The sequence below is a fragment of the Melanotaenia boesemani genome, chromosome 10 (assembly GCF_017639745.1).
Source record: "Melanotaenia boesemani isolate fMelBoe1 chromosome 10, fMelBoe1.pri, whole genome shotgun sequence".
Lineage (NCBI taxonomy): Eukaryota > Metazoa > Chordata > Actinopteri > Atheriniformes > Melanotaeniidae > Melanotaenia > Melanotaenia boesemani.
Genome location: NC_055691.1, coordinates 8,040,543 through 8,053,496, shown reverse-complemented (window position 1 = coordinate 8,053,496; position 12,954 = coordinate 8,040,543). Strand labels below are relative to the sequence as shown.

At 39.9% G+C, this 12,954-nt stretch overlaps 2 protein-coding genes and 1 long non-coding RNA gene across 4 annotated transcripts in view; 2 read left to right on the top strand and 1 right to left on the bottom strand.

The window, feature by feature from the left end:
• Window positions 1-3,424, top strand: part of hydin (HYDIN axonemal central pair apparatus protein) — an 89,407-nt gene extending 85,983 nt beyond the window's left edge. Inside the window, 5 exon segments of the mRNA XM_041997011.1 lie at window positions 137-287; window positions 375-605; window positions 693-917; window positions 1,299-1,580; window positions 2,952-3,424. Coding sequence (XP_041852945.1) covers window positions 137-287; window positions 375-605; window positions 693-917; window positions 1,299-1,580; window positions 2,952-3,161 — 1,099 coding nt within the window. The 3' untranslated portion in view covers window positions 3,162-3,424.
• An 803-nt stretch (window positions 3,425-4,227) lies between these two features.
• necab2 (N-terminal EF-hand calcium binding protein 2) overlaps window positions 4,228-12,954 on the top strand; it is a 148,652-nt gene continuing 139,925 nt past the window's right edge. For both annotated transcript variants that reach the window (XM_041996217.1, XM_041996216.1), the window contains exons 1-2: window positions 4,228-4,566; window positions 9,987-10,011. In XM_041996217.1, coding sequence (XP_041852151.1) covers window positions 4,240-4,566; window positions 9,987-10,011 — 352 coding nt within the window. In that variant the 5' untranslated portion in view covers window positions 4,228-4,239. The remainder of the gene's footprint in view (window positions 4,567-9,986; window positions 10,012-12,954) is intronic.
• Window positions 4,659-7,943, bottom strand: LOC121647067. Its single transcript, XR_006011775.1, has 3 exons — window positions 7,833-7,943; window positions 5,043-5,044; window positions 4,659-4,671 (listed from the first exon to the last, which is right to left on the bottom strand). It is a non-coding gene; the product is annotated as an uncharacterized LOC121647067 (long non-coding RNA).

Genomic DNA, 12,954 nt, shown 5'->3' with positions numbered 1-12,954 from the left:
GGAAGCAGGCTGTTCCCAAAACATTGATATCGACTATGTTTCTACCCCTGTAGACATCTGGGAGTAATGAATTATATCATAAATTACATTTGGGGTTAGTTGGTGCAAAGAGTCAGGAGATTTTCTGTGTTCTCAGATTCCATGTGCTGATTGAAATATTGAAACCTGATAAAGCGGATGCTACGGTGTCCCTCAAGGGTCTCAAGCATATTGATGTTCCTGCTCTAGCCAAGAAGGACTACAATTTGTCATTTTTTGCATACAAAGAAGGACAGTACAACAGCAAGGTTTGATCATGCTCATTTCTGTGTGTCCATCTGGATATTTTTTTAAATATTTCTGTTGTCACACCACCATTTAATCCTTCTCCCTAGGTGACTTTTCTTAATGAGGCGACAGGTGAGTACTTGTACTACCTGGTCACCTTCAAAGTCACATCCCCAGGAGTCTTTTCCATCATTGAGCTGGTGACAACTGTTCGACGGACAGCCTCGGCAACTATACAAGTGGAAAACCCCTTGACTACAGCTACCTGCCTCACCACTGAGTGTAAATGCCCTGATATCAGTGCCCCACCTCAGCACACAGTACCAGGACTGTCCATGGTAGAGACAAAGAACATCTTTGAAAATAAAAGAAACACCACTGCCTTAAATTAACACCATTTATTCAGGTCTGGTTCCTCTCTTTAGGGTGTTTTGAGCTTTGAGTACCATCCTTTGCAAGAAGGCAAGTCTACAGCACGGATGTCTCTGTTCAGCAATGATCTGGGCCACTTCAACTATGACCTGCTTCTCAAAGCTCTGCCCCCACCACCAGAGAAAACCGTCCACCTCAATGCTTCACTGGGTAGCAGCCAGTCTGTCTTTGTTAAATTCATCAATTACTCCCATTTCAAAACAGAGTACTTATGTAAGGTAAGAAATATCAAGTCAGGTCCTCCTCCTCTTCTTTTCTGTGCTAGTTCTGTTCTGTTCTAAATAAGATAGGAATGTTTTGGAATTTAAGAAAGGTCAAGAAATATTAGACAAATATATAAATAGTGAACATTTTTTTCTTTCAATTTCCAGAAGTAATTATATGGATTATGCAAGCTCATTAATGTCCTCATCAGGGAACCAAAAATCATTTTATTTCTTTGTAATTCAGCTTTATATAAATTGTTAGAAATTGACTCTATACATATAAAATTTACTGTTTTTAAAGTGGCATTTTTTTTAAATAAATCATTGCCATAATGTGTATGTATTTTGTATGTTTATTTTTTGTTTGTTTGTTTTTTCTTGTGTCTCTTCCAGACTGGTTGTCCTGATTTCATTGTGGACAGAAGTGTTAGTGCTTCTCCAGGTTTCCCATCGGGATCCGAGGCCAGTGTGGAGGTTTGCTTTGAACCTCATGAGCTGGGGGAAGTAAGAGGCCAGCTCCGGCTGTCTTCAGGACATGGTGGGGAATACATTTTTCCCTTACACGGGGTCTGCCTACCCCCCAAAGCTCAGGGTCCATTCATCATCAAGGCAGGACGCAACATGACCATTCCCTTCAAGAATGTGTTCCTACAGACCACCACTTTTTCTTTTCAGGTAAACAGCAGGTAGAAATGGTAAAGTGACTCAGCGAGGTACTGAATCAACAACAGACCTTGTACAAATCCATTATTTAAGTCACCATGAACTTGAATTCAGTCATAAAGTGTTTCCTTGATGAACCTTTTGCTATTTACCGGTCAGCCATAACATAGTGACCACTTACAGGTGAAGACAAAACCCACTGATTACTCTAAGGATCAGCTATATTAGGCAGTAAGAGAGCATTCTGTCCCTGAAGTTAATGTGTTGAAAAAGACAACTGTAATGATTTGAGCGACGCTGACAAAGACCAAATTGTGATGACTTGAAGGCTGGGTCAAAGGCTCTAAGCAACTACAGCTGTTGCAGCATGTTTCTAAAGACTAAAGGTCCACTTTAGTTAGAACCTGCCTGTCCAGTGAGCCGACGACAGGGTCATGGCTGGCCGAGGTTCACTGATGCATGTCACTAATAAAGCTGACCACTATATGATCCAACAGAAGAGCTCACTGATTGCTAAAAGTGTAACACCAGTTCTTTTAGAAAAGAGTCGAAACCCAGTGTATTATAATTTGTTGTATATGGGGCTGTGTAGACTCAAACCAGTCCGGGTGTCTAATGTGCATGTTGTTCAGCTGAGGAAGACATGATGAAAGCAACATGTACTACAAGAAAAAGCCAAGCTAATAGGAAAGTGGCATGCTTTGGGCAACATAATGTTGATGTTAAACTGACAGATACTACCTACTATTTAAAAGCATCCACTGCTGATTATCTCATAGGTGAAATATGGTAAACAGCAACATATGGCAACCATGGATGCAGTCTTCCTTGATTGCAGCTGGCTCTTTCCACACTAACATGTTCCAAATGAAGTTCTATAGTTTTAGAAATAAAAGTCTGAGGTTTTTACTTGTATTCCATATACTCCACATTTCAGCCGGTCTGATGGATGAGTAGGACAGACAAGTCTGTTCCATGAAGGTCTCATCTCTGAACTAACTGGACTTAACCCAAAGGGCCAACGAAAGCGTTCAGATTAAATCAAATTAGAATTTTCTGCTTGGTGCCAGGTACCACAGCATCCCATCAGAGTTGAGCCTGTACCTTGATGAGTCAGAGCTGGTTTGGTGATTAAACAGAAATACTCATGTTGAGCTGAATCATAATCAAACTGGTTTAAAATTAGAATGGAGTAGTTTGCCGAACAGTGAGACCTGACTTCATGTTTAATATTCTCATAATTTGATTGATTTTACTGTTGTATTTCCTGAAATGAACTTTTTTGTCATGAGCATCTATAAACTGCTTAGATTAAGTAAGGCTCTTCATCATACATGTGTAAATGATGCACCCTGAGATTTACAGTATTTCTGCTGCTTATAGGTTGACAACCCCTGCTTTACTGTAAAAGGGACGGACAACATCCCCTCCAAAAAAAACATTAACATCCTGGTGTCCTTTGAAGCTCCTTCAGGAGAATCTCCAGGGCCATGGTTTGGCAAGCTGGCCATATCAAGCCAGCGCTCATGGGGCAACAACAAACCCTGCACATGGATATATTACTTGAAGGGTCACCGACCTGAGTCATCTTAGATCAGTATAAACACACCAAATAGCACAGATTACAAAGCACGGATATTTGTTCAGATGTACACCTTTGTTTTTTTGTTTTGTTGTTTTCTTTTGTAGGTCATTTAATTTTTATTAATTTGGTTTTATATTTTGAAAGTTCATTTATCCTTATTGTAATGCCAATGCCAAAACTATTGGCAATGTGTTTCATTATTTGTCTAGCAGTTTGTACTAGCTTGTTTGAAAATATTTCCTACTTTAATAAATTCTGCAGAGAAAACCTTCCTGTCATTGCAGGCTCATTTCCACATGGGGGCAATCATGTCAAGTGATTTGATTAGACTTCTTGTGCGCCATTGATGGGGCAAGCTACATGATTTACTTAACTATAGGGCCTACTGCTTTTATGGTCATCCTGTCAACTTTCTGCCATGATTTTATTAGTCAAAAATAAAACACTATGTGCTGTTAAACATGCAGCACATTGAAGGAAAGATTTACTACCCTGTGGAAAGGGCAGAGCTGGGGGAGTCCCTCATTACAAAGGTTAGTTCTGTCACATCCCATGCACACACACATAAACCTCTAATGAGGAGCTAGAGTGGCAATTCAGGGAAGACATTTTTTTTGCTCCATTAGAAAAAACCCCCAAAAAGAACCAAACAAAACCCCCAGATCTTACGTTTTGGCAGGAAGCCTCACAAGGTTGTATTGCTGTGGCCTTTTTAAAGAAAGAAAGAAAGAAAGAAAATTAAGTTTTTTTTCATATTGGATGTTATCAGTCTACTGTTTTACAGCTCTTGGTGCTTCATGACAATAAGCCCAGATGAATGAGCGTCTTAAGTTCAGATGGCTGTAAATGGTCCAAACTTTTTAACAAGATGAATTGATGTTATTCAGTTGTAAGATCCCATCCTCAGAAATGTAATCCCCACAGGGACTGATAATACATTTTCTAGCTCAACAGTAAGTATGCTGGATTTTTAGGATGGGTGGGTGTGTTTTGGGGTGGATGATGTGATGTAAGAAGGGAAGCTGGGGGGTGGGAGCTTCTCTCTCTCCCCTATAGAGCGCAGCATGAGCGCTCCGCAGCAAAAGGATGTGTGAGCAGGCAGCGCGCTACTGTAGGGACGGAGTCCACAAACTGCTGAACAAAGAGCAAGCCAAACTTCGAGCTCAAGAAAGCCGCGAACAGCCGAAACCCGTAGCCGGTCAGGACAGCGAGTCCGCGACGGCAGCGCAGTCCGGAAACAGCGGCGCCCAGCCCGGTGGAATCGACGGGCTCGTCCGCTGGATCGTCACCAAAATGAGCGACAACAAGAACATCTCCAGCCGGGAGTACGCCTCCAGCAAAGAGGAGGTGGCCGTGGCCCAGGAGCAGTTCTTCGCCCCCGAACCGCGGAGAGGAATCTCGGTCATTTTAGATGTGAGTAAAGAACTAGGCAACAGTCACTCAAGGCGGGTTTGGGTGGGTCGGGGTGGGGGATAAAGACATCCAAAGAACTGTGCGTACCGACCGGTGCAGTGCGCACTTACGCACGGTGAAGCACAAATTATTTGGGGTTTGTAGCCCGTGACTGCAGACTTGGATGGAAACTTGTATGAACATTCCACACTTTCATAGGGTGGGTGTCCGGGATAAAAGCGGAGACTTTCTGCTGCATTTTATTCTTCCCTTACAGCCCTTTCCGAAATAAAAGCGTGTACTATGACCACTCCAGAGACTTTTTTTGCTAACTTGTTTTTGTATAAATAATTCTTTATTAATTTTTCGTGTATGACACACATCTGAGATATTTAAACGTCAGTCCAAATAAAGTCTAACGCAGAGAACCAACATTCACTTTTCTTACAGAAATTTAACCATTTCATGAAATGCCTTGTTACTTATTCCCGTGTTACGCCTACATCTCAATCTTTGCATATAATTTATTTTGGTTATCATATAGCCTTCCAATCTGGAAGTACTACTGGATCGTTTTTCCTTGCTGACCTTTTCAGTTTTTCATTCTGGAGATTAACTGATGGTACCTTAAGAAAAGAAATAATAAAAGTAAGCCAGTTTCAGCAGAACCTGATGACCTTGTGATCAGTGGAATATTTCAAATTGATTTAAACAATAAAAGTCATTTTGAGGTTCCTTACAAGGAGAGAAACCCCACAATCCCATTAAACACTGGCTAATGTATCAAAGTACCTCAGTAAACTAATTCTCTCTCTCTGTGTGTGTGTGTGTGTGTGTGTGTGTGTGTGTGTGTGTGTGTGTGTGTGTGTGTGTGTGTGTTTGTGTGTGAGGTGTAGTCCAGTTTACCGTTGAGCCACTTCTGTTTATCTGTTTATCATCTGTTTTGTCTTCAATATGACAACATATTGAAGATCATCATTGGCTACAAAGTTTTTACTCAATTTTCTTTTATTTATTTATTTTATTTATTCAGCATTCAGAGTATGACAATTGGTTATTTTTTTTATTTTTACACCCCAGGTCAAAAACCCTTCTGTTCAACCAATGCTCAGACATCAGCTTTGAAATTATTCTGGCATTTTCTCGGCTGCTTTCAGTGTCATCTCCACCTTTGAAATGTTAATGGTTTTGCCATTTTCAAATACTACTGACCCTGTCGTTATTATCATGGTGGAGAAGTCTACACTAAAGGGATTTATTGGTGTGTGTGTGTGTATGTGTGTGTGCGCACACACACACCTCCATGCAGCATTTTCCTCATTAGGCGCTCTGCTTGCTTGTTTCTCTTCCTCTGCTGCTGCTATCTACTCTTTCATTTTAACCTCTCTACACCTTTCTCACTGCTCTTTAAACTTCTTTCATCTTTTGTCCTCTACTTACTTCCTTCTTATCCCTCAAGGCTCGCATCCCTCTCTTCAGAAGCATCCATTCCTAATAAGGTTAAGAGATGGAAGGAACTCTCCCTCTCACCCTTTGCCTCTTGTCTTCTGATTCTATTTTTCTTTGGTGTTGTAACTTGTGACCGTTTTTTGTTGTACGTCTTTACCAGTACACACATAGACATACACACACACACACACAGCCTGCTCACTTTCTCTCCTCTTCAAGCTTCTGGTCTCTGGCAGCTCCAGAGCTGTTTCTTTTCTGCAAAGCTGAGTACGCCCCAGAGTGCAGCCGGAAAGCAGAACAATGCAGAGCGACATGTCATTTGGAACGTGGCTCCACTCGGCAGTAATGATTTTCATTTTGCCCTTTTCAGATGGCTGCGGTTGTTGAAAGAATTCCCCTCAATTTATAGTTTTACCAACAGCAATCTTGTAGAATGAATTTTAAATTTAGAAATAGGTTTTAATTTTAAAATTTTTAAAAATTGATGTGCTATATTGGTGAAAATATTGGTGATGCTCCAGTCTTCAGTGGAATTAGCTACAGCTAATGAGAACACAAGAGCCACGATCGGGTGACACAACAGGATGAAACCTGGAAAAGCGAAAGAAACTTAGAACGAGATGGATAGCATGGTAAAGATACTGTGAACTGATAAGGAAATACAGAATTTGGTGAAAGACTCATTGTCTAGAACGGTTATTCCCAGCCTATTTTCCTCTGGGACCCCCTTCATGCATATACTAAAATGTCGTGGACCCCCACTGCTTTCAAAAGTGAGATTATCACCATAAATAATGTATTCTGGCTGAGTCCTGCCCTTCCTCAAACAGTGTCATTACAAATGACAAAGTGACACTTTCTCTAACAGTCAGGTGAACAAAACATACTGAATCACCAATAGGTATTAATACGATGTGTATTCTATTTAATTATGAGAACTGCTTTATAAAGTTCAGTCAGTTGAAAAATCTGGTAGTGTCTGACCCCCCTGCCACAGATCAGCAATGGGGTGTGAACCTACTATGACCTTTAAGTCCAACGCACAAGTAGAATGAGCACTGATAACCTTCTAGTCTGAAGTGTTCATCTTTTTGAGTCTTTGATTACTGCCTTTTCTTTAATTTCCATAGCATATTTTGTGATTTATAAATTTTAACTGGTTTAGTCTATTTAGTTTATTGTTGTTTACATATTATTGGGAACAACACAGGGACATTTTAGTTAACACAAGGTCTTACTATATTTCTAGCATCTTGGTGGTTTAAACTAATTTTTGCAGTTAGTAGTTGCAGATTATGAAATCCAGTATACAAGCACATGAGATATGAACAGTACCACATGACAACTTTTCTCAGCATTCTTCAACAAATGACTAAAACTGCTGCATGTGACATTTCCACATATCAATAGCAGGACAGTGTCCCGACTCAAACACAGACCTACACGACAACGTACCAGAATCAAAGTCATAATCCACATGACAACCAGGTGGGCAGGTGTGTTACCACAGCCCAACATTTAAAACTCTGTCTGAAGAATATAACATGACTAAACCACACATTAATTCAATTTAGTCAGGTTTTCTTGTAAATAAACATTTTAAATAGCTAATTCCACACTCAAAGCCAAAACAGATCTATAAGATAATCAATTTATCGGTCAAAATAGTCCCCCTAAAAAGTGTGTATCTAACGCTTGACTATTACAAACTAAAAAAACGTCACCACCAGATTTAACTAAGCAAATAAATAAAAGCCTCCTACTGGATAATTATTACGTGGATGATGACGTTTCAGCTGGAAACAAGTTATTTAATCCTAAATGATCTAGTAAGTAACTTCTCATTTTTTAAACAACCATATCAGAAGACACATCCTGTGTTCATGGACAAGATGTTCATCTTTTTCAGAAGGGTCAAATTATTGGCATCAAGCAAAGAAAACATAAAAAGGCCCATTTATGCTCCCTTACGTACATAAATATTTGTAATATACGTACGTCCTCATACGTCCATGCATCTTTTGCATTGCCATGGTTGTTCAGAGTTCATTCCCACAACCTGACGTCAGTTTCAGACACCGTTTAGCATCAGTAACACATCGCTATAAAGTTGTTTCCAACCACCCAACACGCCCTAAACATTCGCATATTGTCTTTCTTCAAAAGCTTGCACAATTTCTACAGTTGTTGTCCTAGTCTTCATTCTTCTCCTGCATTTTGTTCCTGATCCTCTTCTTCTTCTCTGGTTTGTTTTTTTCCCTGGTCAGCTATTCTGCTCAGCACTGCCCCCATGATTTCCGGTGGTATTGCTCCGTCTTCGGCGTCAAGCAACGGATAGCTAAGGCCTTATACATACATAAGAATTTTTTTAATCTTATGAGATTTTTTATCTGTTCGAGACCTCACACGTGAAGATAAAAATTCTGACATTTAACAGTTTTGATCATACTGTGTGTGGTGGCTCTGATAATCTCATCGCAGAACAACATACACATAATGATGCTGTCCCGCAACCGATCTACAATCTAGTCCTCCAAGCCAAAAATCTGTTGTGATCAAGCGTGATCTAAAAAAAAACGAAATATAAACATAGCACAAACCGGAAAACACAACACCCAGCATGGAAGAGGGTATACAAGATGAGGGAATGATGGTGGTCTTGGGACTATTTTTAACTGAAAAATCCAGAACTGAAAAAATAACAGACTGGAGATAGCATGAACACGGACTTTATATCCTTCCTTGCTCTTCAGTCAGCTCGCTCTCTGATTGGCTACATTCCGTTCCACGTCACCATCCATGCACTCACAACTCAGGAGTCATTGGCTTTCCTCACACACAAAGATTTTTGGTTGTATATACTGACCATGTTCAATCCTTCCGATTGTCAGCCACGACCCGTTTTGGAGCCGATTGTTGGGATGAATTTGTGCTTAACACACCTCAGACCAAATGATAATTTTACAGGAAAATCTTATAAGACTCAAGGTAATTGGGTGTTTGGGAAGAGGCAAAATCGGGACAAAAACAGCCCATAATTGTTATGTGTGTACCAGGTCTAAGCTCCCTGAAAACAGACCAAATTATGATAATAACTGACGCAGGAGACGAACAAAACTGTCAATCTGTCTGCATATCTGCCTTCTGTGTCGAGCATAAATGGGCCTTAAGTAGATGCCGAATCTACTAAAACTGGGTTTGATGCACTCTTAAAAACTAGAAGGATAGTGTGGAACCATCGTCTTCCAGGAAGAAATGTGTTTGGAAAAAAACAAAAATAACTGATCTTGATCAGAATTTGTGATTATTTAAGTAATTAATTAAATCAAATCTTTAAAAAAAACACAGTAGAATTCAGGGCTATGTTTAATAATGAAAGTAAAAGCATTTGTACACACACAGTGTGAAGGAAACTCAAAGAATTGGGCCTAAACAACTGTGTAATTTTAAGAAAACCACAATGAGGATAATCAGAAAAAATGCTTAAATTTGCTAGGGAGCATAAAGTTTGGACTCTGGAGCAATGGAAGAAGGTAATGCGGTCTGATGAGTCCAGATTCACCCTGTTCCAGAGTGATGGGAGCATCAGAGTAAGAAGAGAGGCAGTTGAAGTGATGCAACCATCATGCCTAGTGCCTACTCTACAAGCCTGTGGGGACAATCTGGGATCTGGATTGCTGCACAGGTCTAGGTTCACCTGCCAGGATTCATGGGGCTCAAATTGTGAAAGAGTAGTTTAGGAAGCATGAACTTCATTTTGCAACTCTCCCATCATCACTAAAAAATCAACAAACTTAAGCAGGGTTGGTATCAAAATACTAAGTGATAACATTAATACATTTTAATCAATGTTAGGTTTTGCATATGTCAGTATGACATTGCATTGTTTTCAATACAAAATGTAACATTGGCTGTGAATGTTTCCTGTTGGTAGATTTAACAGAAGATACTTTTACTCTTTCTAACTACATTTTCTTGCTTCATATTCACAGATATTCAGAAGAGCTGACAAAGATGGTAAGTGAAGTTTTACTCTATATTAACTGGTCTCCACAGACATAAAGACAAATTAAAACACACTGGATGATATTGGATATTATAAAGAAAGTCCAGACATGCAATACAATGTGGCAGCTTCCATGATATATTTATCTGAGTGTGTTGCTCCGTATTCAATTGCACATTCTGTTTTCTGCACACATAAACTGTTTTCCGTTAAGGAAGCAACGTTTGGAACATATAACAGGATATGCAAAAATACATTTCATGGATAAATTACATAAAACATTTTTAAATTAGTTTACAGTAAAATATTGTTGCACGCCTTGGGCACTTACATTTTATTTGTGTAAACAAAGACTAAAGATTGTTTTAAGGTTACATTTTGTCTTTGTTTGCAATTTTATTGTCTTTGTTGTCAAAGGTAGAGTTCTAAAGAACATTTTTTCATAAAGTTCTCAACCCAGATGAAAAGTTGACTATTGTTTTTCATCTCTATTTGCATTTTTTATCTAAATAGATTAGAATTACATCGGTCTTACAGTTCAGGTATTGGGAACATCTATGGTCATGTACAACAAGTTGCACCATTTTTTTTATTGTAACATCTTAATTTCAACACATAATAATAATAATAATAATTTTAAAAAAAACATACTTTTTGTTAAAGTTGTAGTTGTAAAACACAACAGAAAGATTGCCACTTTCTGGTCTGGAGCATTTACAGTACGTGTGTTGGAACAATCCAGTCAAAGTCCAGAACTGTACCTGACTGAAATGCTGTGGTAGGACCTGGAGGACACATTGACACTTTTTCAGCCCTGCTGTGGTTCACTTACAGCATGAAGTAAACGGACCATCCAGTGAACCAGAGAGAGGAAATGGCATCGCGTGCATTGTAGTGTAACATGTAGCTCACTGCCTCTCCTCTTGCTCATCCTAGCCAGACTCTTCTGAAAACTATATTGTGTTTCAACATCAAAGTAAAAACAAAAAAACCAAGACTGCAAAAACTTGGAGTTGTTCCATTGTTTACTTGCAGCGCACAAGCTGACTAAAGGGGAAGGGTTTAGTTTTCTGTCCTGGCCTGTTGATGAATCACATTTTCTTTTTCCCTCTTGCTTTTTACTTGCTGGTTCATTTTGGAAAATATCACCCCTAGCGAGCAGTTGCTGTAACTGCGGGATGCTGTCCAGGTGGTTTGGTCCGCTTGAATAAGGCCTGGTACACGCATAATGATTTTTGAGCTGTTTTTGTCCTCATCGTGAGATTTCCCTGTCCAATTATCATTTGGTCTGTGGTGTGTTACGAGGCGGTTTGGCCCAATAATCCGCTCTGAAACTGGTCGTAGCCGACAATCGGGAATATTGAACATGTACAATATTTCAGAGCCGATTTCTGAGGAACGCAATGACTCATGCATTGTGACTGCGTGGATGGTGACGTGGGCCAGAATGTAGCCAATCAGAGAGCGAGCTGGCTGGTGAACAAGGAAGTAAATAAAGTCTGTATTCACACCGTCTCCAGTCTGTTATTTTCTTCAGTTCTGGCTTTTTCTGTTAACAATAGTCCCAAGACCATCATCATTCCCTCATCCTGCTCCTTTCCTATTTTGGCCGTGTTGTCTTCAGCCAGGTGATAGTGCTTTGATACAGGTGTGAGAATGCAGTCTCTGAAACCTGCTGATCTGCTGTCGGAGCTGGTGTTGCAATGTATTCTTTAGTTTGTTGGGACAGTGAAGTGTTTTCAGAGAGTAAAGTTTATGTTTCTGTGCAGTTTTGTCTGGGAGCAGCTTGTGTATTCGTGTATTCCAATCTGGCATCTCCCGTTCTCACTTTGTCTTCAGTTCTGTCTCTTTTCCTCCTCTGTCAGTCTTTGCTCATCCTTTCTTTCCCCCTATTCTCTCCTTTCACTGTGACAAATAATTTCTCTAATGAGGAAAGAACATAAAAAGCTTTGCTTTCATTGCAGCCAGATGGTCATTTGCTCTTGAAGTATTTGTGTGTGTGTGTGTGTGTTAAAGGGATTTCTCTTTTATCCAAACTGATAACTCCTTTGCTTTCTCTCCAGCATAGCTAGAGTCCCAACATTTATCTATGTAAATAAGATATCTGTGCATTACCTGTGGGTATAATTGGTCATTACTTAGTCATCTGCCTGAGCAGAAATACACTGCAGTTTGAACATAAACAGTTTTCACAGAAGATTCAACTTGCAGTTAATGACATTCCTGTTTAGCATGGGGTTAGAAATGATTGTGCCTCTACAGCTGACTGTGGCATCATCTGACAGCATTTTGAATGCGTGCACCACCTAATTACCAACTGCTCTGATACAGGCCGTCAGTTACAACAAATTTACATTTTCACTGATTGTATTTTGAGCACAGACCGCATAAGCACCTCCTTGACAAACAGACTGTTGGATTGTGTAAAACTTTTGATAACAGTCTCTTGGGGTGTTTAAATCGCTCCATTCCAGCTGCAAACAGTTGCAAACAAGAAGCAGACATGTGTGTATTTGGGTGACTTGCTGCTGCACCGGAGAAAAAAATTAGACTCTGGGAAAAAAAAAGATGCTTATTATGGAAAAACATTGTTTTTTGATGTACAGAATGCAGGCTGGAGAAAGAACCAGTGAGCGTGAGCTGAAGGAGAGCTATTTTTACACCCATACTCCTCTCTCTTGGGAGAAAGCTGGGGAACTGTTTTAATGAGAGCGGTAGAAGGGAGATGCTAGGGGAGGATTGTTAAAAAGAAAAGAAGTTGGCACAGAGGGTGGCCAAGTCTGAAAAGGAGGAGAGGTTAGGAACAGAAGAGGAGCAAAAAGTAGAGCAAGAGGAGTAGGAGAATAAGAGCATTGCATATCTGACATCAGGGCAGTAATTAAGATTTACTTGGCCAAATTTTGTTGCTGCATTGACGGAGCAGATTTCAGGGCTGCTGAAACAGCAAATCAAGC